This window comes from Haplochromis burtoni, unplaced genomic scaffold, assembly GCF_018398535.1.
Source record: "Haplochromis burtoni strain Fernald_Lab_line unplaced genomic scaffold, NCSU_Asbu1 Contig_116, whole genome shotgun sequence".
NCBI classification, from domain to species: Eukaryota; Metazoa; Chordata; class Actinopteri; order Cichliformes; family Cichlidae; genus Haplochromis; species Haplochromis burtoni.
In genome coordinates, this window is record NW_024582477.1 from 806968 (window position 1) to 834265 (window position 27298).

Here is a 27298-nt window from a genome sequence, read left to right on the forward strand (position 1 = left end):
GTGTCGGTTTGATTGACGTCGTGTGCTCTGGTAGTCTGCTGCGGGACCGGGACAGACAGCTGAGGGGGGTCTGAATGTCCAACCGGGACGATCGGCGGACTACCGCGAAGTCGCACGCGCCATCCACAGGTAAGTCACTGCTCGTGATCATATCCGAAACGTGGATGTTGGGAATTCATTCATCAACTGGCACTATAAATGGGAGACAAAGACACTTAGCTGTGTGTGTGTTTGAGGTACAGCAGTGGAGTTTGACAGAAGAAGGAGAGGTTCGTCCCCTCTGCCTGTCAGAACAAGCTCCACTCCGACACGTAACAGCTCGCTGTGGGCGCTTACTGTGAACCCGGACGCGTCCTTTCCTCCCCCCCTTTACTCCTGCCTATCGTGACGAGGAATACATGGGATGGGTTGTAGTCGTAAGTGTGCTTACGCCACAATGGCTCGGATGGGTAACAAAAAAATGGCCGCACGTGTGGCGAGATGGTTGAGCGCACGGTTGTCCGGTCAGCCAAAGCGGCTCAGGCGTTTGGCACGGGATGTGGCACACTTGTTCGAGCGCGCGGATCCGTGCGCCAGATCCGTGTGCCGATTCCAGGAAGATAAGAGGAAAGAGCTGCGGGTTGTTGCGCTGACAGGATGAGAAGGCTGGAACACGCGTACGTCCCAGTGTGACTGACTGCAACATCCACCAGCAAAGGAGGGTGGGCTCAAGGAAAGGACAGAGAGCGAGAAAGATAGATTTTTTACTCTGTCATCAGACCAAATTAAAACTCTTTTATTTCTTTTATTTTGTTGACTAGACAAAAACTTTACCAGCGAGCATCAGCACACTGAGCTAAAGCTGAATGAAAATACAGCAGACCCTTGGCTTGGCACAAACTGGCCAACCAGAGGTACAGCTAGACGACTGCATTGATTTTTATTTTTCTGTCCTCCACTGGAAATGAATGAGTGCACCATCCCATAATAATCTCCTTACATGATGTCAGAACCACTTTATACTGCCACTTAATCGAAACATAAAACCAGGGAGACTTCCTTAGTCAGAGGAACACAGCACAGGGTCACTTGGCAAGCTTTATAAGCAGTTTAGCATCGTGCACGTGACGGGGGAAGCCCATGCACATACACAACATCACTGTGGATCTGTCCAGAGGTGCTACACAGGCTATGCAGACCCCTGAGAGGAATAGATGTATCTTGTTGCATCTTAACAGGTGCTTATGGGTGTTTCTCTGTTCATGTCAATGATCTAATCAGATTTAGTGACTCTCTTAGTGTAAACAAAAGGAGGAAAGAAAGGAGACTGAGTTAGTTAAGCACATCAGAGCAAGTCTGTAGTGGCTGCTGGGGATGTCCTTTAAGACTTCTGAGTCATGATTCAGGATGACCTTTATTGTTCTGCTGAAGTAAGACTTCTCAGCCCGGCTATGCATTTCCCCCTTGTGTCATCTCGGAGTTAAACATATGCCCCCGGTCAGTGAGCCATGCTGAACCCCAAATCCAACCCTCCGAAGCTTCGTCGTTTCTATTATTAATTATCATGTGTGGGAGATAGGAGGGAGGGTAGAGACATAGAGCAATGGACTGGGGAAAGTGGAGTGACTCAGACCTCCCAGCTATGAACAACACATGTATGAGAAAGCTGTTATCTACATAATAATCCCTCCCTGCCCTCCACCAGGCTGCACCTCCCTATTGTTAACGTGTAACTGACACCATAGTAACTGTTATCATGAGCAAACGGCATCTCTGCGAACACCAAACTAAGCCTCAAGTGCAAAGGAACATTATTTTGAAAAGAACCTTGTGTCAGAATCGCTGCCAGGCAAATGTCTGGCAGTTTTTGCTGCAGCCTATACTGCTGATTCACCAGATTTTATCCATCACAGAGGCCTTAAAGAAGCATGCCACTACAAACCAGCAATAAAACAAGCTGTTTGCCAAAAAAGACGGCCTGGTTTTACATGTCTTTCTTGCTCAAATTGGTAAATAAAAGGTTGAATCTCCTTTACAAACTCCACAAAAACTGAGTGATGAAAATAGGGAAGATGATAGAATAAATATCTAAGATCAACAGCTTCCTCTTTTTTTCTTTCTGGAAGCTTATTTGCATTGAGATGATGTAAGGCCATCGTTAGCGCATACCAGATCAAAGTCTCGGTCCATTTCCTGGAGGAGGCTCAGCTAGCAGGATACTGCAGGCTGTAGTTTTAGACAGAGGCTAAATCTGATTGCAGTATTTGGCAAAAAATAATTTTAAAAATCCAAATATGAAATAAGACAAAATCCTTCATTTTCCTATTTCTTCTCGCCTTTTTACCACCCCACACCGCTCATCAGGTTTCTCATCTTTAAACTTTTGCTGTCATTTTTAAGCACTGTTGCATCACCTCTCCCCGCTCCATCCCCTCCCTCTCTCTTCCTTAACACTAACGATCACTAGCAGGAGGCTGGGAACGCGGAAAGGCTGCAAAGATGCAGGCATGGCCATGTGGCGGGTTAGATTATGTCAGGAGGGTACTCGTTATTAAGATGATGCGCGCTGGGCGCTGAGAGTTTCTGACGAGCTGTGTAATTATATCCTCCCAAGCTGTGAGGCAAAGCGCAGACATCCCACCAGCTGGAACCTCACCAGAGAGGAAATTGAGGTCATTTCTTGGTGATGTGTGGAAATCGCTCCAGTGCAGAAATTTATTGCCTTGAAAATGGTGGTGATTTGAGCATCAGGTGATGAGCAGAGGTAAGCGTGAATCAGCACAAGGATGGAGCGGTTTGCTCATCGTAGAGGTGGATCGGGAGAAACTGAGGTGGCTTAATCAACATCCTGCAGCTGCAGTCATAAAGTGATGACTGTTTGGGAAACATGGTTATGGTTAAAAAAAATTAAGCATACACTGATCTGCTAAGATAGCCATCTTAGGGGGTCGCAGTGTAATCCTCTTATTGAGCAGCTGGAGTGACCTACATAGGGTTTGTCTGGAGGCAGAAGGTGATGGGTGAGAGGCACGACAGCATGGATGGCTATGTGATTGGAGTTGTTGCATGAATAGCCAGTTATTACACACTCATGTACATTTTCAAATACACAGTGTTCTTATGAGTCTGCCACTGCAGCTCAAGGTTAAAGGAAGTTTACAAATTGCCCTGTAAACTTCCCCTGGAACCAGCCAGTGAAGTGACATCTTGACCTGAAGGCAGGACAGAGCTCACTGGCCTCTTTTGTGATTCTCAAGTCACTGAGAGGAACTAAGAGTGACGGCTGCTCTCAGAGCCCAGTTCTCCACAGAGCCTGGGGCACAGGAGGATACAGAATAAGGGTGGACAGAATATACAAACATCAGCTGAATAGTTCTCACGGGATGGATGCCTTATGGGGCAGGTTCTGAGTGTGCATTTGTGCTTCACAATCCCAAGGGGCGTAGCACTGTTCACCGTAGACTATAAACTTGCAAAATGTGCTCACTCCCACACAGCAGGTCTCGGGTAGAGTTCAGATTTCCTGCTAGTGTGACCAGAACTGGAGGAATTAAAACCACACATCCCGCTGACGTTCGCCTGCGCCTTTAATAGCATGCATATGCACATGCACACGCACGCATGTTTACATGAGTGAAGCGGCAGTGATGTTTTGTACAAGAACAAACCCTCTGATCCTCTCCATAATCCCTCTTCCATGAGCCGTCCATCATCTGAGTGCTTGGCAACGGGGAGGAACTCGGCGGGCTCGTTCTTTCATACGGACCAGCCAATGGCAGCCAGGAATGCAAATCACCATTTTCTGTGATTTTCCGTCCTGAGAGTTGGAAAAGAGGATCAGACTGCAGAGGTGTTGAGACATCAGAGGAGTTCTGAGCACAGGACATGCTGAGTGAAAAGGGGAAATTATGGTTCAGCGGGGTTAGCGTGTTGGCAGTCCTTCTACCTGTAGAGAGCGTCTGTTTTTAGATGGGGGTAGTGTCAAAAATAAGTTGTATAACCAGTCTGTGGGCTACTCTTGCTTGTGCTGTTGTTGACCCTAGCTAGCCAAAGAGAAGAGTAAAGTTATAACATACAAAGAGCTGAAGTGCACCAAAGAAAAGTGTCCACTGGCAGCCACTGTCTGTACTTTTCATGCTGTATTTGTGATTTTTTGAATGTTTTTTGTTTTTGTTTTTTATATTTCTCCCATTTTTATGAACTCTGATGTCACACCCTTCCCTGTTGCAGTCCACTATTCAACCAATCAGCATTCACCCGATGCACAGCATCATCCAACTCAAGCAATGTTTAGTTGGGATTTTGAACAACTGGACAGAAACATTTTGCATTGCTCAAAACCCCTCGCCATAGGGCCAGTGCAGGCAAATGAAGTCTGGTAATTCATCTCTACCAATTCTGCCAATAAAAGTGGTCAAATATCCAGCCAGAATGAATTCAGAAGCTTGTTGATGGCTACAAAAGGAGCATTAAACCAAATATTAATAGTAGTGTATGTATATATATTCGAGCCTGACTTTAGGCCCTGTTTGGATTAGAGAAAAACCAAAATAAATCCAAACATGTGCAGCCAATTCTTCTTGTTTTTGCTTAAAAGTCATTAAAGATGTATTCGCACAAACAATACACCTCATTAAAAAAACAGTTTAAAGAAATCATTAAAAGCCTGAATTTATCATGATATTCACGCCCATGATGAGTGTGTGTGAACTTCTGACTGCAACATATGCAAACAGACACATTTGTGGAACCATAAATTCAACATAAGACAGATCAACCTGGTCACTGAGGAGCTTTGTGCAGAAAAAATAAGCTAAGCAAATATCCATCAGATTTTTATGGACCTTTAATTACAATTACGTTCCCGTGCTTATAGCTAGACAAGGTTATTTGGTAGGTTCTTGAAAAAGTGAAAGGGCGTTCAGCAACCACTCTTCTCTGTTCTCCCTCTAGACTCTCATGTTTTCTCTCTCCTCCTCTGAACTTCCCAAGACTTGAGAGGCTTTCCCCACAACCTTGTCTAATCTTTAAAGGATTGTTCTTTCTTTTTTTCTTCAAGACTCCTAATGTGCCTTTTATCTGGTCCTTATTGTCATGCTCTAAATCTCTCTCCTGCTCGGCTCGTCTGACATTCTCTCACTCCTTGAAAGGCCAGATTGTGACCCTTGCTGTTTTTTTCTTTCTTCCCATCTAATGGTTTAGTTTTTAGGGGGACAGATATAATATTAATACAGATAGTGCATTCACTAAGGCACTGTATGGATGTGTATATGAAATGGTGAGTGCTAAATAACTACCAGTCCAACTAACCATGAAGACTCTACTGCTTTGTGTTTCTACTCTGTGTTGCAGACAATCCTGGAAGTACTGTGAACAGTAGCGCTCGATCTGCTTTGATCAGCATTATTTCACAACAGCTCCTTTGCATTTTCTTCTGCATAATATTAAACAAATAAAAGGTTTTTATACTGACCAACATATACCAATACTGAAATACCTGGAAAGGTCCAATATCAGCCAAATGATATATCATAGGGTTCTGTTTCTTTGCTCCTCCCTCCTCATTTGGCCCCTTCGATTGGTCCATCTTGGCTCCCTGCCCCTCGATGCGGATGATTAGGCGAGGAACTGCCTGGTGACTTTGCCTCTATTAACATTCTTCCAGGGGATATCTTTCACTTCCAGTGAGCGTGCAGAACCTGATTTTAATCTGTGTTGTATAATGAACTGACCCCTGTACTCTCCCTCTTGTAATAGTAGGTGACCAGTTAGCTCTGGTACGACTGGGTGAAAAAATACTGCGACAGAAATAAGAGATAACTGCTAACAAGTGATGGGTGGAGGTTCCTCTGTGTTGTCATCGCCTTTTTGTTAATTTTCTGTAGTGTGATTTTGCAGGAGGGTACTTGTTACCTAGGGAGCGGCTTAAGACCAAGATGTACCTGCGATGTGTGTGTTAGGGGAGTATATAAAAGAAGATTACTTTCTTGATTTGAGAGGTCTTCCAGATCATTTCTCATAATAAATAAGCAGACATAACTTGCAACTTTTATTAGACTATTGAAAGCCTTGACTGCTTGAGGTGAGAAAAATAAAGGGAACGTGAAAAAGGCTGAATGCAGTGATCATGCAGCTCTCAGTTATATGGAATAACAGCATTTCAAAGCAGGTTTTTCTTCTTTGTGCTGGCTTGCATTTTGTAACGGTCCATTTCACAATGGCTCTTAAGGGCAGCGTGAATGTGTTTAACTCTGCCAGACTTTGCAGTTTTATTAGACACAATTAAATATCGTACAGCGGGGCAGGGCATGTTGCTGGAAGGAGCAGTGCTTTCTGCCTGCATTCACAGTTTAGACAGAAAAGAAAAAGAAGCGAGGATGTGGTGTTTGAAATGGCTTTTGTGTGGCTGATGCAAAAATCCTCTTTGTGTGTGTATAAAGCTAATTCTGACTACTTAGACCTGAAGGTTCATTCTTGACAAGGAAAACAGGATAAAACATTTTCCTTCATATATGAAAGTCATCAGCAGACTTAAAACGCCCATGTTCTGAATACCTCATGTGCTTAGAGAGTCCTTCAAAGTAGGTGGGAATGTAGGATATAAGACAAAAACAGGGTTTGTACAATTCTAACAAGTTAATATGGTATGATCAACTTCATTCTTCAACACAGCCTGAACTCTCTTATCCTTTTTTGTATTTTCTTTAAGTAGTCTTCAGGAATAGTTCTTCAAGCTTCTTGAAGGACATTCAAAACTCTTTTTTGGATGTTTGGATCTTCTCTGGCTGCTTTTTCTTTTGTTCTATAACAAGATGATCCCACACTGCTTCAATAATGCTATGGTTCACACCTTGCAGAGCTCAATCCACGACTGACAATGTACCATTGTGTGTTTTTCTATCCTTGTATGCTTTTACGGTTTAGGAACATTGTCATGCTGAAACGTAAGCTGTTGCCAATGAGACTCTTTCCAGATGGTTTGTATGGTGGATCAAAATCTGCCAGTACTTTCTGTTTCATAAGTTGATCAATTTTGGTAATATTCCCAATACTACTGGTTAAAATGCAGCCCAAAACCATGGTAGAGTCTGCACCATGCACCATGTTTTACAGATGGCTGCAGACACTCACTGTTGTGTCTTTCTCTTGACCTGCTTCGTACCGATTGATGAAGGTTTGAACCATAAATTTCCCAATTGGAGTCCCTCCACCATCAGACCTGTTCCCACTGATTTTCAGTCCAGTTCTTGTTTAATTTGGCATACCTCAGCATTTCCTCCATGTTTCCCTTCTTTAAGAATGGCTCCTTGACAGCCATGCTTCCACTGAGACTGTCTTTACTGTAGTTTCATCTGTTTCTTAAGGACATGACTTTCAGATACTGTTTATCTTCTTTAAATTGTTTTGTTAGGTCTGCCCCCTTTTCCCCATAGATTCGATTAAAGAAATGTGAGCAAATTGTGTGTTTTTGCGACAGGCTACTAGTAACAAAGTCCTCAAAGATACAATTTAAAACTGAGAAATGCACAGCTTTAGTAACACTCCATCTTTTCTGTACAGTTTCTTTCTTAAATATCAACTGTGCTGGATAAACAGTGAAAGAATGACTGTATCTGCATTACAGTGTTCAACAGCACGCTGAGACAGAAAAATCTGTAATACGACACCTCAGATGCTGGCAAACCTCTGCATGAGACTCAGACAGGTTTGCAAGTCAAAATGAGAAGAGAGGTTTACTGGGTGTGAATGCATACCGCTTCGTCATTACTTTCAGAGAATAGTGGCCATTTCCCACACAATGCCAGCTGATGATGCGGGCATCGCTGAATGGCTAAAGACATTAAATTGTCAGGGATTTCTGTCTAAAGGCATCCCACGAGAGGAAGGGATGACATAGACAGATACAAGTAATAATTCGCAGGGAGACCAGAGTTATTGGGTTGGACTGGTAAGCACGACTGTGTATCTGAATCCTCAAGTGAGTTTATGTGAGGAATGATGAAAACTGGCGAGCAGCAAAGCAAACAGGACTGAATATTCATGGCTCATATGGATGATCCTCACAAACTTTCACACATCTCCCACCCATTCCCTGTCTTTTCAGGTCTTCACAGTTGACTGATGAGCAGCCAGTAGGACTGGGCTTGGGCTACACCGACTGGCATAGGTAAACACTACTTTCTCAACCCACCGGAGATGTTGAAATGTGTTTTTTTTTCTTGCATGCTGACATGATTTTGTTGGTTCGCTGGGAGACCTGCCAGCCAGAACTGTGTTGGTCTGGAAATCTTTACTTTTAAAGATTTACTTTTGAATAAGTAAGGAAGCAGCTGGTTTTCTTTTAAGTGTGTGTGTTTGTGCTTGTGTACCCGTGTGGATTTCACTTTTGACAGCACTTCCTCTGTACTTGAAAGGGCCATGCTGATGTTAAACTAAAAGCGTGGGATTAAAGCATCAGTTTTATATAACCAAACTCTGTATATATTTATTTAGCGTCCCCAAATCTTACCTGACTGTGACTGGCAGAAAGTACAGCTTTTGCATTACTGGCTATTATTAGATGTCATTGTATTTTCGATAGAATACGCAAAAGCTTCTCTCTCTCTCTTCGCCTTTTAAAGTACCAGCATGCATTCTTTTATATATACACAAATTTTCTCATTTCTGAATAATAGAACAATTGCTTTAATAATTTATAGCACAGTCTTGCTTTGCTCATTACAGATCTGGCGCTTGTGGATCAGTTGTTTGTTTGTTTTTTAAGTCTGTGCAGACTTCCCAGGGTGCTTTCTTATGGCACGGTGCTTTAGTTCTTCTCATGCATCTGCTCTGCCTAAGTTAAATTCTGTGTGAAGTTGGCAGTCGCTGCCTTACTTTCTAAAGGCGAGCAATTAGATCGACGTTTTAGAGAAAAAACCTTGCGTGTGTGATCAGCCGTGTCTAGTGCCTGTAGTTCAGTTGGAGAAATGTGCTGTGACACTGCACTGATGGCCAAAGAGAAAATCTCTTGCTTCCCTCTGCACTCAGAGTCGTTGCCAGTGTGTTGCAGTGCGTCGCTAAAGGCCATTTCAGCCCTTGCCAAGCACAGCTATGTAGCATACTTCAGCCCTGTGGACATGTTTGAACACCAGATATGGCGAAAGAGGGAGAGAGAGATTCTGTAATCCAGTGCTTTCGTGGCAGGATTAAAATCCCGCGTCCTGAGTTGGGGGAGGGGTTGACTGGTATTGCTGAGGATGGGGTGGAGAGAGAGGCGGGGTGGATTAAAGCCTACAGATTTGATTCTTGCACAGCTGTGACACTCTGGGAGGAGCCTGATGGGGGGCAGTGGGAGGAGCTTGTTCTAGATTATTCTCATTTTTGCTTCCATGACTTTGGTCTTGATACAGAAATGGAGATTTGAATCTCAGGTTAAATCACAGCATATCCTTCACGTCTTATAGAGCGCCATGGTTGCACTAATTCAGGGGGTCTCAAGCTGACTGTTGTTTCTTGCATAGCTGTAAAAATTGAAATGTCTGTCATTAGTTAGCCAGTCCAGCACCTGCTCACTTAGTGCTCCTTTACATGGTGACCAAAGCACATCGTCACATGTGTTATACAAGCGCAATTGACCTGCTTGTAGCTGCTTTCTGCAATCCAGTTAAGTACTCTTGATGACAGCAGTGCAGAGTTGGCTAGCTGCCATACTTTACAGTAGTGTCACTGCTGACATGATATTATAAGTTGTGTGGTTCTTGTGTGGTTGATGCTAATCTTTTACGTAACATCATGCTAGAGCTAAACGCATCAGAGCATTCAGCCAATGTTTGCTCCCTGTCATCATAACATCTAAGTCACATTTGTACGCACAATGTATTTATTGTGATTATACTTTTTATGTTATTATTCATAGAGTAATGGCCCATAGGCTGGCCTCCTACAAAAATGGTCTAATTGGACTGTGCTGACATGGTCAGGCAGCTGTTTGTCTCTTTGTTTGTCTCTAAACCAAGTCGTAATCAGATGACAGACTAGGGGAGAACTTCCAAAATATGGAGTCAATAATGTGTTTGGTATCACATCTGCTAATGCTAGCACTGCTTAACCAGCAAGATTCCTTGTGATATTAAATGGAATGCTAATTTTGCCTGATAAAAAAAATAGGCTTTATCAAGTACTTACTGAAGAAAAGGAAGAGCCAATACTTTAAAGCAGGGGTAAGCAATGGATTTTTCCAAGGGGCCACATGAGGAACTGGGACTGTTGTTGGGGGCCGCACCACTAAGGTGAACTGAATTCTGGTCAGTTCCTAATTTTATCCCTATATAAGCTTATCAACTGCCCTTTAGTATTCACTTTAAAGCATGTAATTTAAACATGTGAGCTGTACTGAACTTTATGATTATGAGCTTTTATTTAGCTCTTAGCAACTTTATGCTGCATAGCCTCAAAGAGTTCTTAGTAAGTATAGCAACATAACTTGCCTTTTATTTCCAAGAGAGCCTTGCTGTGATGTGTTAAAGTATTCTTTGTGAAATGTTACTTATTATCCTCAATATAAATCAGGACAGACAGGGTCAAACGGTTATTAAGATAATATTTCTGTTAAGAAACAGTCATGCAGCCAGCAGCTTGTGCAGACGTACTTAGGCAAAAGGCAGAAACAAGAAAAACTGCAGTCCAAAAAAATGTGCATAATCCTGTCAGCACCTCGAGTCTACTCATTTAATGAGATGTAAGGTGGTGAGAGGCACATTCATTTTAGGGGGGGAAGCAAAAAATTAAAGAGAAAAAGCTCCCGTTGGGCTGAGGAAGAATCAAAGAGTTGGACGACCACTGAGGGAATTCGTGCGAGCACAGTGTGCACAAACAGAGTTTCTGGCTTTGAGCAGAATAAGTGTGAATGGGAGCAAGAAGGAGGACAAGAATGGGAATGTAGGGTCAGGCCCTCTTTAGTAGCACTTATGTAAGATTACTTACATAATGACACATTCAACTAGTGTGTGTGAGTGTGTGTGCCTTTGTCTAGACAAGAGGGTTAACTTGACTTTGGGTGGGGTCAGGGATACAAGAGGAGGGGTACTCAAGCAGGCCTGGTAAAGGAGGATCGTGGGATTATGTGTGTGTGTGTTTATGTGTGTTATCAAAAGAGGCGGGGGTGGTAGTATGAGAAGGTATTAAAGTCAGAGTACAGGGCGGGAACTAGCAGGCACTGAATGCATGTCCACATCTGTGAGTGCTATCCAGCTTTCTGCCTCTCTCCGTCTCATTTCACGCCTGTCTTTGCAAACTCGTCCAACCATCAGCCTCTTTTCCTTTCTCTTTTTAAAAAAATATCTTCCTTCAGCTTTCCTACTTCTCTTCACTCCCCTATCATTCCTCGTCTCTTAATATCCTCTGATATTAATCCCATTCTACTGTCGCTGTCTTTGTGTCTCTTCTCTCATTATTCGCCCTCAATCCCCTCTGTCTCTCTTGCTCCTATCTCCCCTTTCTGCATTTTTTTTGAAGTGTGGAGGGTCAGCAGTACCAGAAAAGACAAGACAGAAGACATATTGGCAGAGCTACTGGTGGTTTACTCGTGGTTAGCCTTAGCATACTTGTGGCAACAGGGAGGAAGAGCTTGGCGATGGTCACAGCAATGGAGGATTCCTGTCCCAATGGGGCACAGGAAGAGGAGGAGGTGACACCCCTGGGACAGCATGCCGTGGAGGGGCCCCCGGCTGTACGATCCACCCAGGGAGCAGAAACATCTGGAGGTGAGGACAGTAGGAGGAAGAAGGGAGCTTTCAAATATTAGGATGAATAGTGGGATATTGTTATCTTTCATTTAAGATGGAAGGCTTTAGATGGGTAACTCCAGTGGTTTCTTCAGCTTCATGTGGAAAGTCTTTAGAGCGACAGTTCCCAACATTTATATCCCCACAGTTGTGTCAGATTTGCTTGAGTCCCCTGTGATAGATACCAAGCAATGAATAAATAAAGCCTTGTCCACACAGGACAGCAGTTTGTTAATGTGTGTTTAATGCAGCTAATGATTGGTCGCTACCAGACAGGCTAGGTAACATTAATGTATTTACTATTCTGTCATACGTCAATCAACAGTATCCTGTGCTGTGATTGATTTATCAGTGGGCCAATATCATCATCATTTATAAATGAAGATTTTAAAAAATAACCAAGTAAAGTAACAAATACAAAAACTGTGAGCGACGAGGTTGCGCAGTTTGCCCACGAGAGAGCACTCTGCAACTTTCCTGTTGACAGCACATATTTGAAAACCACAACAACCAGTCTATCGGAGCAGATTCAGGCAGAGGGTAAAAAGTAAATAATAACTGCACACAACAAGTGTTTCATATGTCTGAAAGAAGAAAAAAATTTGCCCGATATATCCAAAAAAAGTTGAATTTCAAAATAAAAAACAGGTTCTATTTTAAACCAGTGCTAGTTTAGATGAAGAATATGTTTTTATAACTAAGGGGACTGAATTTCAGTAGATAAGACAATTTTTAGCATTAGAAATTTTTCCATTTCAAATGCTATTTGAACGTTTATCCAAATCTTTTAGCAGTTATCTGTTACAACCAATAATTTCTCACTCTTTATTAATTCATTTTAGAACTACTTTATTTGACTTTTATTCTGTTCTACTTTGATTAATACATGAATTTGAACCTAAATTAGCCAGTTTTACAGTGGGGCAAAAAAGTATTTAGTCAGCCACCGATTGTGCAAGTTCCCCCACTTAAAATGATGACAGAGGTCAGTAATTTGCACCAGAGGTACACTTCAACTGTGAGAGACAGAATGTGAAAAAAAAATCCATGAATTCACATGGTAGGATTTGTAAAGAATTTATTCGTAAATCAGGGTGGAAAATAAGTATTTGGTCACCTCAAACAAGGAAAATCTCTGGCTCTCACAGACCTGTAACGTCTTCTGTAAGAAGCTTTTCTGTCCCCCACTCGTTACCTGTATGAATGGCACCTGTTTGAACTCATCATCTGTATAAAAGACACCTGTCCACAGCCTCAAACAGTCAGACTCCAAACTCCGCCATGGCCAAGACCAAAGAGCTTTCGAAGGACACCAGGAAAAGTATTGTAGACCTGCACCAGACTGGGAAGAGTGAATCTACAATAGGCAAGCAGCTTGGTGTGAAAAAATCAACTGTGGGAGCAATCATCAGAAAATGGAAGACATACAAGACCACTGATAATCTCCCTCGATCTGGGGCTCCACGCAAGATCTCATCCCGTGGGGTCAAAATGATCATGAGAACGGTGAGCAAAGATCCCAGAACCACACGGGGGGACCTGGTGAATGACCTGCAGAGAGCTGGGACCAAAGTAACAAAGGTCACCATCAGTAACACACTACAACGGCAGGGAATCAAATCCCGCAGTGCCAGACGTGTTCCGCTGCTGAAGCCAGTGCATGTCCAGGCCCGTCTGAAGTTTGCCAGAGAGCACATGGATGATACAGCAGAGGATTGGGAGAATGTCATGTGGTCAGATGAAACCAAAGTAGAACTTTTTGGTATAAACTCAACTCGTCGTGTTTGGAGGAAGAAGAATACTGAGTTGCATCCCAAGAACACCATACCTACTGTGAAGCATGGGGGTGGAAACATCATGCTATGGGGCTGTTTTTCTGCCAAGGGGACAGGACGACTGATCCGTGTTAAGGACAGAATGAATGGGGCCATGTATCGTGAGATTTTGAGCCAAAACCTCCTTCCATCAGTGAGAACTTTGAAGATGAAACGAGGCTGGGTCTTCCAACATGACAATGATCCAAAACACACCGCCCGGGCAACAAAGGAGTGGCTCCGTAAGAAGCATTTGAAAGTCCTGGAGTGGCCTAGCCAGTCTCCAGACCTCAACCCCATAGAAAATCTGTGGCGGGAGTTGAAAGTCCGTGTTGCTCGGCGACAGCCCCAAAACATCACTGCTCTCGAGAAGATCTGCATGGAGGAATGGGCCAAAATACCAGCTACTGTGTGTGCAAACCTGGTAAAGACCTATAGTAAACGTTTGACCTCTGTTATTGCCAACAAAGGTTATGTTACAAAGTATTGAGTTGTATTTTTGTTATTGACCAAATACTTATTTTCCACCCTGATTTACGAATAAATTCTTTACAAATCCTACCATGTGGATTCATGGATTTTTTTTTCACATTCTGTCTCTCACAGTTGAAGTGTACCTCTGGTGCAAATTACTGACCTCTGTCATCATTTTAGGTGGGGGAACTTGCACAATCGGTGGCTGACTAAATACTTTTTTGCCCCACTGTACCTGTAGCTAACATTTAGCTAGCTAAAACCTGCTAATAATGTTTAACACACATCAGTTTATTCAGTTCTCTTTTCAACAGTTTATCAAGTAAAAGCCAACTGATTCAGTCATTTATATTATGTATTACTTTAAGTTAGCATTTCAGATATCCTTGATTCTTTCCTAAGCAGTTTAAACATGCTCTCAGTCCTTCCAGTTAGCGCCTTGGTGTTACAGCTGACACAGGATAAGCAAGTGTAATTATGTTTAAAGTAGTTTAGGTAAACAGGAGTGGGATCCAGTCGAGCGGTTAAGAAGTGCTGCTTTACAGCAGCTTTAGCTGTGAGAGTCCCAGGAACTGCACTGCACTTCTGAAAAAAGAAAAAAACACCCTCAGATATATTTTGTTATGGATGATGTGTCAGTGGAGTTGCTTCTCTGACAGTCATCTCAGAAGCTAAAAAAAATAAAAAAAATAATGATACCATGTTTAATACAAGTTGCGAGGTTTTTTCTTTCTCCTGGGATTTCATTCCTTTAGAAACAGAGCAGTGATCTCTGCATCAGCATTCAGTGCACATCATGCTCGTAGGTGTGCATACCGATGCAGTGGTTAGATGTTGCAGACAAAAGTGCCACAGAGGGAGAAATTACAAGGAAGTAAAAGAGAGTGATTCATTATATGTGAATAAATCATCTGGAAAAAAAACAACTGTTTGGTGCTGTAATCTCTTAGCATTAACAACTCCTTCAGGCCACAGCGTTTGGATCTCTGTGTCATATTTCAAAAGATTATGTAGACTTTAGTTTGAAGGCTTTAGTTCATTTCCCAACTTTTACCGGACAGAAATTTTAACAGGTAATATGCACAGAAGCGTGGACGAGTAAGGGTTCCTGTTGTCGGGGATGTAGTAAGTAGGTAAAGGTCAATGAAGACGACACCGGGATATACAAAAGGTTTCAGCTGTGTGTTATTCTGTGTATGCTTGAGGTTTTCACTCCGGATATGTTCATGTTTTGCAGTAAACGTAGCTTTATTTATTGTATACAAGTCAAAAGTTAGTTGTGCCATGGTAGTGTTAAGTTTCCATATTCGTCTTGTCTGTGTGTGTCTGTGTTTGTGTGTAGACGCCTTTTCCTGAAATGACCGTTGCCCTGTGGAAGATCTGTGTGTGGTTCCCCAAGAAGAAATAAATTATTGTGTCCATATGTCCGTACTGAGTCTTAGATTGTGCTGTTGTGCCTTAAATACTCAAAGCTTCATTGATATACAGGTTTGATTGTCTGCAGTGCCGTTTTTAACCTTCTTCCCCCCTATTTGTCCTTCTTAAAGAGGATCATAAATATTTAAGGTCTGTTTTGCACCGAGCCTGTTGTTTATGCAGTCTCCCTGCGCTCCTGTGGTTATCAGACGCTGTAGAGCTCGAGTTGAACCGTGACTGTTTCAGTACAGCAAACCAGAGAAGGCAGAATTTAAACAGTGATTAAACTGAGATCTAAATCACAGAGAGGCATTCATTTGGATAGAAATGAGCAACCAGAAGGAAACGTGTGTTACACAAGAGATGCTACTTTTTTCGGTAATATTTTACAACTCTCCCACATGGTGTGATGCTGCAATTTATCTTGGTTAAAATGCATTCCAAACTTTTAATGCTTGTGCCTCTTTTACATAAGGAAAAGCTGATTAAACATTTTTAAAGTGCACGTCAGCAGAGCTGTGCTCTGGTCAAGTGGTAAAGGGTCATATCGCATTTGTATAAATGTCCTGAGCGGCTCCTCAGTCCAATACGACTTCGATTCCTTTCTTTCTCTATTTTTCATCTTTTTGTTACTGTTTCTTTTAAATAAAAGCTAAATGTCCAATATTTTTAATAGGTATACATGCCAGATTGCAAAACCTACCAAAAATATAATATATAGACGTCAGCATTTCATAATCTGTATTTTCAAAGCAGCGATTTGGTATGGGGCACTTTATTCTAAAGAGGGGGCTGAAGTCATAGACTATAGCTTGACTTGATGACATGGAACATGTCTCAGGGTTTAAGAGTAATAATGGGTTAGTGAAGCAAAACGCAGAGTGAAATCATAGAGTGAATCAACTGTATACAAGTGCTGACCGGACATAGTTATTACCCACATAGGTGTAAAATGACACACACATACACATACATTTCCAGGGATTTAAATGGCTAAAATGTGCTTAGATTGGCTTTAAGACACTGGCATTAGGGCGTTCAGCTTGCTGATACCTACAGTCCACACCTCTCCCTGTCTCTGTTTATGTTAACAGCATAGAGGCTGGCTGCATCTGAATCCAGGAGCCTTTAGTTGAATGTTTAGGGCCTTGAGGGAATCTGGAAAAAAAAGCACTTTGAAGCTTTAAAGTTAAGCTTTTTTAAAGTGAATATACACAACTGTGCACACTCTGTGCAGACCAGGCTTAATATTCTGGGGTGCTTGTCTGTGTATACAAAGTATGTGTATCCAAAACTCTCCCAGAGAACAATACATGGTGTCTGTCGGCCAAATCAGCTCTTGACTGACAGCGCTGACTCAGGGTAAGACTGGCTGCCTTGACTCAAAGACCATTTGCCAGCTGTGTTGTGACATTTGGGTGAAAGCTGGCCCAGACAATACTTACTGTAACATGTTTCAAGCCCAACTCGTGACTTTTGGGCCACATCTGGCACACACTGCACTTACCATATTGGACCATCTTATGCTGTCTAGGCCACACATCATTTTCAGTGCTGTAATTAGTACCAAAAGCATCTCAGATTAGATCCAGATGTTATCCTGGCTGTGGAGTTTAAACTGAGTGAAAGCATGCCCGTTCACTGCATCTGAAACATTTGGGTCTTCTTTTGCACTGGAGTGTGAGCAGATCTCTTTTTGCTGTTGCTTTGCCTTCAACAGTGTCATGGATGTTTACACTCTGAATGACTTTCAGGCCTGGCTAACTTGGCTTTTCTCTTTTTCTCTCTGTCTCTGTTTCTCTGGATCTTTGTGTCTCGTCCCATCCGTCCAGCCATGCAGCAGGTGTTGGATAATGTGGGTGAGCTGCCCACCTCTGCCGGAGCCAAAGACATCGACCTGCTCTTCCTGCGCGGCATCATGGAAAGTCCCATTGTACGCTCCTTGGCTAAGGTAGCACACACACATAGCTCAGGGCAAGCAGCAGGGAGCAGACAAACCACTAGCCAGCTTCAAACTCCCCCACATGTTGCTCCCAGCAATGCTTTGCTTGCTCTGGCTGAGGCGTTGAAGTACAGTAAGGCTTTGATTAACACACAGTGCTATGTGCATCAGACCTAATGCATAATGACGTAAGAAAATTGTGCAGCTTTGCATTTCTGTGCCTTTTTTATTGACAGTGCATGCACCTACGAACACGCCTTCACTGCTGTTTGAAGTCTAGTGTGCAGTGAGTTCAGTTTAACCACAGCTGTAGCTCCTCCAGACAGGGTCTTGTCATGTTCTGCTTTTTCAAATGCTCCCTGTAGAGCATCATATCATATCTACAATCACGGCTACTGAGCAAGTCTCACTTTCTGTCATTCACTCTTTGCACATCCAAATAAATACCAACAAAACCAGGAAGGTTATGAAAGGCAACCGCCATCTTTCCACTTTTCCTGAGCTTCTTTGTCTCACCCAGGCTCAAGAGCAGCTGGAGGAAGTGAAGCTGGAAGCGGTGCAGGACAATAACGTCGAGCTGGTGACAGAGATCCTGGGCGACATCAACAACCTCAAGGTTAAAGACGACAGCGCGGCTGAGTTGTCTCGAATCCTCCAGGAGCCGCACTTCCAGGTGAGCCAGAGCAAGAGCGAGCACAGTTAGGTAGGCTAGAACAGACGCCGTTAACACAAGCACTGGTTATTAACTTAGCTTATGAGGTAATATGTGGCAACCCAAAACACTATGATAAACCAGATGCTGTTTTACAGCACTGTACTTATAATGTTATGTCATAATCAATACATAAATTCTGGTGTTGCTGCTCTCTGTTGGCAGCAATAAAACTTTCACTGTCTCTTAAAAGCAAAGCGAATATTGACTCTGAATCTGGGAACAGTGTCTCCCTGTGGGCCTCATGAGGAATAAGACTTGTGTTTTATCTAAAGCGCTCTTAAATAGGTCTTAAAAATTGTATCCTATCATATTGGTTTTGGCTTTGCTGACTCTTCTGCTTCATTGCTAAATGTCCTCTTATGGCCTCTCTATTCTATATTTCTTCATTTAGCTGTTATGTATTGACCCTCCATACGTTTGTTGAGTGGCACATTGTATGTTTTCATCCTCTTTTCTATTTCTACATCAACATTCATTTCTTGATGCTCCCTGAGAAAAAGTGGTTAGCTTGAAAAGAATACAGCTTTTTAAATGCAATCATTTCAAATAATTATTGAATTTATATATTTCCAAGTGATGCACACTTTTTTCCACCTTATTCTACTTTTTATTATTAGCAGTAGTTGTTGTAATGTTACTGCACGTTTGTGAAATGGGGACTGCTTTTCATCTGATCAGTATGTCGTACTCTAAATGTTACAACACTAGCTACAGTGGCACAGATCAGATGTTTTGGAGCCTGCGCTCATGCATCAGTAGAACACTAACCTCTGTGCCTGAACTTAGCAGGGGCTTTATGCAGGCAGGGCCAATAGGAGGTAGATTTCTGAGCCGAGCGAAGCCCCTGCACCAATCAGAGCTCTTTGTGTCTTTAGCTGAAAGATAAGACTCTGTTGACCTACTGAGCAATAGAGATACGGAGGGCGGAGGGGGGAAAGCAGGCTAGGTGGGAAAAGGAAAACAGATATTACATCACAAACTGAGTGTTTGATTTTACAGACTTTTTGTATTCTTCACCAGTGAGCGGTTGGTGGTGATTTGGAACCAGTAATAATATCTGGGGAAAAAGCAACTTGAATGAAAGCTGTTGGAGGGATACTCACGAATCAGACATTAAGTGATTAGATTTGGGTGGTTATCCATATTTGGGATTTTATCCATTAGATGATTGCTTTTTAAGCCGCACCTAAATTATTAATATGCTGGTTGGCTGTTTGGAGGTATAACTGTCCCGTTTCACTGTTATAACGTCTGCCAACAGAGCTTTTCTCTTCACTTGAAACATCAAGTCACAGTTTTGTTAATATTACTGTGAGGAAGACTAAATTTCCAATGTGGTCACAAGTGACATTTACAATAAAACTACTGAGGGAATGGAACTCAGTAATGTATCGACTTTACTTTTGTGAAAGTGTAATTGTGCTTCTTCCTCTACAATAAGATGTAGTTAAGCCTTAGCACTCGCCTACCCTCTCCTTTTTTTTCCTTTCTCTCAGTCTCTTTTAGAGGCTCATGACATGGTAGCCTCAAAATGCTACGAAGCCCCGCCTCCGACTGAGACAGCCAATGACGCAGCGGTGAACAGCGCTCTTATGCAGGCCGATGCCGTGCGCATGATTGGCATTCGAAAGAAGGCCGGGGAGCCACTGGTGAGAGGAGACTGCACGCTGACTGAATGTGTTTGCATGAGTGTGCCACATTATTTGTTTGATAATTCCATTTAAAATGCTCCAAAAGCTGCCAACACTACAAACATGGTCGATAGGTTACTAAAATTAACAGGGGTGAGGCTTAGCACAAACCCCAAGAATCAGACGAACCCTCCCTTGAGCCAGCACCTGGTGACCGTGGGAAGAAAAAACTCCCTTTTAAGAGGAAGAAACCTCTGGCAGAGGCTCCAGGCGCAGGGAGGGGGTGAGTGTGAGTGCGCAGGAATCAGAGGTAATAAAACATCTCTCTCCCTCTTCTTCCTCTCAGGGTGTGACATTTCGTGTGGAGAAAGACGACTTAGTGATCGCGAGAATCCTTCACGGAGGCATGATTGACAGACAGGGTCTGCTCCACGTGGGCGACATCATTAAGGAAGTAAACGGGAAAGACGTTGGCAATAATCCCACTGAGCTCCAGGAGATGCTCAAAGACTGCAGCGGAGGGATCACCTTGAAAATACTCCCGAGCTACAGAGACGCTCCTGCTCCTCCACAGGTGAGCACGTACAAACACAGGCACGCACTCTCCTGCTTATGTAACCGGTGGCAGATGTTGGGTGGTGGCACCATCCTGACGATATGTCCTACGGCCTTCCCACAATCCCTCGCGCAGGAATTTGAACTCTGGGAGTCCTATTAATAACACTCCAGATGCTATCTAGGTCACACTAGCAGTTTCTGTGTCATGCACGCACTCCAAATACACGCACATGTGTTTGGAGTAATTTCATGCTCTCTGACATGCAGAGTACAGTAGTGTGTGACGCTGTTGTACAGTTCCCCTCAGACACGCTCCAGTTATGTCTTCTGTGTAAAAAAACAAAAAAAAAACAAAACAAAACACACACATATATATATACCTTGAATCTTGGAACACATAAACCTGGAAATGCTTATAAACTGAATGAAGGGCAGTAAAAGTGAATGAGACGTAATGCAAAATCACTTCCTGCTCTGTGGCTCAGAGCGCGCTGCACAGTATATTTCACTGGCTTGTTTTATTGCTTCCTCTGGCTGCTTGTTTAATCTAATGCTCTGGCCAAAGCACTTACCCTTTCTAGCAAAAGCCCATGCAGCGTGTTGACGCAGCATGAAGAGCTGTGTCGGCTGTGGGAAACGGGCCGTAATGGGTGTGAAAGAGCTGCCATCACCATGCCGACGTGTGAGAAGCCATGCTGAGTTAAAGCTGCTTTGTCTTTCTTGTTGCTTTGTGAACGCCCATCTTCCTCTTCAATCCTAATTTAAGCGCTTCAGGAGCTCACACCTGTTCCTCTGTTCCTCACAGGTGTATGTCCGGCCATACTTTGACTATGATCCCGCCAATGACAGCTTGATCCCCTGTCGGGAGGCAGGTATGGCCTTCAAGAAAGGTGATATTCTTCAGATTGTAAACAGAGAAGATCCCAACTGGTGGCAGGTGAGCCTTCCTTCACAGACTGTCTTTGACCAAACTTTAAACTTTCAATTTTCTAAATTTAACTTTGAACTGATCCACACCAGGCATGTCACGTAGTGGGTGGTGCCACGGGTCTGATCCCCAGTCAGTTCTTGGAGGAGAAGAGGAAAGCTTTTGTTCCCAGAGACTTGGATGGATCAGGTGAGTACCCTACCTGTACTTCTTGGCAGTGATGCCAGACCTTTGTGTAAACACTCTGTGAAAGATTCCTGAGCTAAAACTCACCCAAGTTCTTAATGTTTCTCTTAAGCCAAGGCTGTTTTTGAAGGGATGGAGTGGCCTGTGAACTGGTTTACTGCCAGACCTCTATCACTTGTAAAGCTTTTAGCTGATTGATGGCAAAAAAAAGAAAAAAAATCATGGGTAGTTAGTATTTTCAGTGCATGCCTGCCCCCGTCTGGCCAAATGCTGTAACAGCAAAGATATAAACGTGCATATTTGTCTTGCAGGAATTCTTTGTGGCACCTTGGCTGGAAAAAAGAAGAAGAAGATGATGTATCTAACAGCCAAGAACGCAGGTCAGAATATTCTTCATGGTCTAGATGTTTGGTTAATGTCTTCATTGTCTTTCTCTACAAGTGGCTAACAGCTTTGAAATGTCTTTGAACAGAGTTCGATAGACACGAACTGCAGATCTATGAGGAAGTGGCAAAGGTTCCTGCTTTCCAGAGGAAGACGCTGGTTCTGATAGGTGCCCAAGGAGTGGGCCGACGCAGCCTCAAGAACCGATTGATGGTCCTCCATCCCACGCGTTTTGGCACCACTGTACCATGTATGCCACACTCGGGTTTCTAACCGCTTTTCTCAAATTTTGCTACAACAGTGCAACATTTACCTGATTCATGTCTTCTGTCAGACACCTCACGGAGACCCCGTGATGAGGAGCTAGGCGGCAACTCCTACCACTTTACCTCAAGGACAGAGATGGAGGCTGATGTGAAGGCCGGCCGCTTCCTGGAGCACGGCGAGTACGACGGCAACCTGTACGGCACAAAGATTGATAGCATTCACGAGGTGGTCGCAATGGGACGCACCTGCATCCTGGATGTCAACCCGCAGGTATGAGAGGGGTCCAAAGCGAGCGAATGTCAGTGGCAGGGTTATTTTCATGCAGTGAAGGGTGGCTTTGACATGCAGCATTTACTCACTGTGTTTGACCTTTAGTGAGAACATTGGAGAGTTTTATTAGGTGAAGTTTGGACCAGCGGGACTGTTTGTTTCAGTTGAGTTTGCATTGTTTCAGAAAGTTTACTTTCAGTTGAGTTTTTATTAGTTCCACTTTTAGGTTTAGTCTTTTTAATTAATCTAATATTGGTGGATGTTTGTCAGGGGAAAAGTTCAGAAATGACATCATATATCAGAGTCATGTAGACTTGCCAAGTCTTAGTGCACCAAAGCCTTATGAGACAGTGTGGTTTTCAATTGCAATTTCAGATCTACTTTTAAACTATAATAACCTTGTGTTAAAGGATTTGAAAAAAATATGCTACTCAAAAGCACTTAAAGGAACACATTAATCAGTATAGCATCAAGTCAATTAAACTTCTATGATATCGATCTGATCAGTTAAGTAGCAGAGGCGGTATTTAATGTTTCTTGATTGTTTTTTCACTAGTTTTCCATTTAGCTAAGGCCAGTCTCACTACTGTTATTATGAGGTGATACTTGGGCCCCATAGGGGTTGGACAAAAGGTCTAACTCCTCCAAGATGGCACATCAACTCATGCCACTACCAGAAGGTTTGCTGTGTCTCCCAGCATTGTCTCAAAAGCATGGAGGAGATTCAAGCAGTCGGGCAGTTACTCTAGGAGAGCTGGTGAGGCCCGAGAAAGGTCCTTAACCCGTCAACCATTAGTCAGTAGGATCGGTATCAGACCCTTTGTGCAAGAAGGATGAGCACTGCTGAAGCTACAAAATTACCTGCAGTAGGACACTGATGTGACTATGTTTGACCATACAATCAGAAACAGACTTCATGAGGATGGTCTAAAGACGCCTAAGCGTCTTGTGGTCTCTATATTCACTGCCCCGCACCATGGAGTCTGATTGGCGTTACCTGTAGAATACCAGAATTGGCAGGTCCACCACTGCCATTAGTTATCAGGATGAAATCCTTGGACCCATTGCCAGACCCTAGGCTGATGCGGTGGGTCCTGGGTTCCTCCTGGTGCACGAGAATGCCTGGCCTCGTGTGCAAAGAGTATGTAGGCAGTTCCTGGAAGAGAAGAACTCTGGGATATTATATAGATGGGCCTCCATCTATCCAACTTCCCCAGGGCCAGGTCCCTGTTCCAAATCTAGGAGGAGACCCCCAAGGACACCAGCCAGTCTCTCATAAAAAGCATGTCCCAACATTGTGAGGCATGCATACAAACTATTGCTGCAATGAAAGTTTGCCAAAATGTGTCATTTTTTTCACTTTGATTTGTGGGGTGTCTTTGAATTCAGACCTCTGTAGGTTGACAATTATTATTTCAAATAATGTGGCATCCTTTCATTCCTAACACATTACCTGGTCCGTGTAAGTATAGTATAATGAAAACATCTTTGTCTCTCTTCAGGCTCTGAAGGTACTGAAAACAGCAGAGTTCATGCCTTATGTGGTGTTCATTGGAGCACCAGATTTTGATACTCTTAAGGCCATGCACAAAGCTGTGGTGGATGCAGGCCTCACAACTAAGCAGCTCACGGTAGGTTAACAACACCCATGCGTAACAATGGGATGAAGTAAACACACACAAACAACCATGCTCTCTCTCACACACACACGCATGCATAGTGATATGCTTACATTATCTGTCACTGTTTTTTGACATTTGAGCCCTCACTTACATATCATGGGGATAACTGTGCAATATTTTATGTCAACTGTAGTCAGTCACAAAAACTATGACTGATTCACTGAGATAAAAGACACACTAAAGACATTTGAAAAAAAGGGTGTGGTGGTAACTGGTGGCCAATTTGCCTCTCATTGTTTAAGATTTTGTTCTCCCCCTGGTTTAATGTTTTTAACACTTTTAAGATTAAATCACCCTCATATGCTTTCTATGTGGGCCTTACTAAAAATAGACAGAGGGACAGGGTGGCTAAATATAAGTATGCCGATTTGAATGACCCTGTGGCCAAAACACTGCCTGGAAGCAGATCATGTTACTTGCTGGTCAAACAAAATCCTTCTAAAAGTACCTTAAATTACATACAGTCCTGGTGAAAATAAAGTACACCGTCTATCATCTCTATCATTGTGCATATCAGAACAAAAAAATCTGAGATGAACAACAGCATACAACATATTGTGCTATGTTCTTAAAGCCAAAATGCAGAAGCGTCATGTTAAAAGTGACATAAACCCCTTGATTTAGTAGAAGCACCTTTAGCAGCAATAACTTGAAGTATGACTTCAGTAGTCTCCCACATCGTTGAGGAGGAATTTTGCTCTACTCTTCTTTACGACGTTGTTTGAACTCATTTGTTCTCGGAAGCTCCCACCAAACCATTTGAATCAATCTGAGGTCTAACATTGCAGCAACTTGATTCTTTTCTTTTTCAGTCATTCTGTTGTAGATTTGCTGCTTTGTTTGGGATCATTGTCCTGTTGCATGACCCAAGTTTTAGCTGTTGGACAGATAGCTTTATATGTGGCTCTAGTGGAGTTTGGTATACAGAGGAGTTCATGGTCAACTCCATGACTGCAAGCTGCTCGTTTCCTCTGGCTGCATATCATCACGCCTCAAACACAGTGCTTGGCAGTTGATATGAAAGTGTTTGTACTGATGTGCTGTGTTTGGTTGCTGTGTGTTATGGCCAAACGTCTCCACGTTGTTTTCATCTGTCCAAAGGACATTTTTCCAGATGTTTTGTGGTTTGTTCAGATGCAACTTTTTAAACTTAACCATTGCTGCCATTTTCTTTTTAGAGAGAAGAGCATTTCTCCTGGAAACCCTTCTAAACGAGTTCGTTTTTTTCCTAATTGAATCATCATGAACTTTCACATTTATCGTGCTGAGGCCTGTAACCGGTCTGACCTTGAGGTGAATGTGTTTGGAAGTTCATTCCTGGGAAGACTGGCAACTGTCATGAATGCTTTCCACTCGAATGCTCCAGACCAGCAAGCTGGCAAAGGTTCTGCCTTTATGGAGGTCCTTACATTTGTTGATCATCAGTTAATCAGGCGATTTTGAATTGATTGACAGCACCTGGCCTCTTTTAGCAGCACCATATCAGCTGCACATTGCTGCTAATACGGAAGAAGTAAGGGTGTAGTTTTTGTCTTTGTCGTACTGTTTCTGCATTTTTGGCTTAGTTTTTGTAAGACACAGTCTGTTGTGTTATATTTTGTTCTTCTGTTCTTGAAAGACCAGGTTATTTTTTTTTACTGTGACCTGAAAGGTAAAACCTTAGAATTGACAGAGGGTCTACTTTCTTTTTACCATGACTATAAATATCCATACACTCATCATTTGTCCACCTGTCCTGGTCTTCACTGTTATGTGCTGGACACTGACACTCATGCATACAACTTGGATTTATCCCCAGAACTGACCCGTCCTTCATGTTTCTGCAGGATGTGGATCTGAGGAAAACTGTGGATGAGAGCGCCCGCATCCAGAGGGCTTACTGCCACTACTTTGACCTGACCATCATTAACGACAACCTGGATAAGGCCTTTGAGACGTTACAGGCAGCCGTGGACAAACTGTGCAGTGAACCCCAGTGGGTCCCAGTGAACTGGGTATACTGAGGACTAGCACCACTCGTTACACTGTCCAGTCTACGTGGGCCTCAGTGACCCACCAACATGTATGCGTGTATGTGTGCGTGTGCTTGTGATCACAAAGGCCAAAGAAGACGAAGGGCAGAGGTACTACTGCAAGTAATCAATGAAATCTCATCGCTCTTTCTCCTCTCGGGCCTGCAACTTTTTTTCTACTCGAAACTCAAAGGGAAAGAGTGCTTATTTATTTTATAACTTTTTATGAAAGATCTTTCTATTCAGTGTGGGATTACGGTGAGAATGAAACAAACCAACCATGAGAAAAAAGAAAAAAAGTCGTGTCACGTGCTCGGGCCATACTTTTTTGCATTAATTTATTGTTGTAGTGTCGCTTTGTAGTCGTTTTCCTTCATTTTTAAATACTTCTATCAGTCTTCCCTCACTGACACGGAGGATTCACGGTCGCCACCCGAACTCCAAAACAAAGACGAGGACAAGGCGATCGATGACAAGAACTTGAAGCCGTCATTGTCCAAGAAATCTCGCGGTGTGGCACATGTTGAACATCATTGCTCTGTTTTCTTTTCACCTTCATTTACTTGAATCCTTAATGTTATTTTTTTAATGTCGTCGGCCCCAAAATCCTCAATCGGTTTTCTCCATGAGCGAGGGGCTAAAAAGCTCATCCGGTATATAAAAGAAAAACAATATGACGTACTTTTTAAAAGATCAAACACCATGTCTGTTCATTTTCTCTAGTTTTATTTTGTTTTTGCTATTTTTTTTAATCAGCGTGGTGATTAGTAGAGTGTAGCATTCAATCGTTTGCTTCTATCGTCTGTTTGTCTGCAGTATGAGTGTCACAGTGTCATTGGCCATCATCTTTACCTGCTACAATGTGTTAATGTTTTATTTTTTGTGAATGTGGCTCAAACCCACTCGCTCCTTAATGATCCTCATCTTCAGTGTTGCGGTTATGCCAAAGCCCTTGTGATCATGCTCTGAATCAACTATTAAATTCACAGTTCTTAAATCAGATACAGAATTGAGAAAAACCTGAAATCTGTCCTGGACTTCGTGACTTCAGGATAAAATGAGTATTAAATCACTTTAGGTGGATATTCGTTGCAATGTACAGTGAATACCATTTCAAAATGCTGAGGGTATTCTGTGACAGCCCTGCTGCCTGTTCAAGTGTTTCCACATCAACCTCATGTCTTCTTTTTACATTTTTATCAGCAAAGTTGTGATGAATAAAATTTGATAAACCTCATAAACTAGTTTCTTGGTAAATTATGTGTGCAACATTTCCAT

At 42.8% G+C, this 27298-nt stretch overlaps 1 protein-coding gene across 5 annotated transcripts; it reads left to right on the top strand.

The window, feature by feature from the left end:
- On the top strand, window positions 1-27261 carry pals2b (protein associated with LIN7 2, MAGUK family member b). 5 transcript variants are annotated; one of them, XM_042223632.1, is made up of 14 exons: window positions 1-129; window positions 8084-8146; window positions 11473-11720; window positions 17278-17396; window positions 17908-18060; window positions 19599-19751; window positions 20080-20307; window positions 21097-21228; window positions 21312-21408; window positions 21717-21785; window positions 21878-22039; window positions 22124-22326; window positions 23829-23957; window positions 25835-27261. In XM_042223632.1, the coding sequence occupies exons 3-14, from the start codon at window positions 11591-11593 to the stop codon at window positions 26009-26011; spliced, it is 1752 nt and encodes a 583-aa protein (XP_042079566.1). In that variant the 5' UTR covers window positions 1-129; window positions 8084-8146; window positions 11473-11590; the 3' UTR covers window positions 26012-27261. The 5 variants fall into 5 exon arrangements, with proteins under 5 accessions (XP_042079566.1, XP_005928652.1, XP_042079568.1 ...); XM_005928590.3 differs by having other exon boundaries at window positions 17278-17378; XM_042223634.1 differs by lacking the exon at window positions 11473-11720.
- The last annotated feature ends 37 nt before the right edge of the window (window positions 27262-27298 follow it).

Coding starts and splice junctions, on each gene's coding strand:
- pals2b (XM_042223632.1), top strand. CDS start 11,591: ATGGTCACAGCAATGGAGGATTCCTGTCCCAATGGGGCACAGGAAGAG. Junction 11,721..17,277: donor GGGAGCAGAAACATCTGGAG/GTGAGGACAGTA, acceptor CCATCCGTCCAG/CCATGCAGCAGGTGTTGGAT. Junction 17,397..17,907: donor TTGTACGCTCCTTGGCTAAG/GTAGCACACACA, acceptor TGTCTCACCCAG/GCTCAAGAGCAGCTGGAGGA.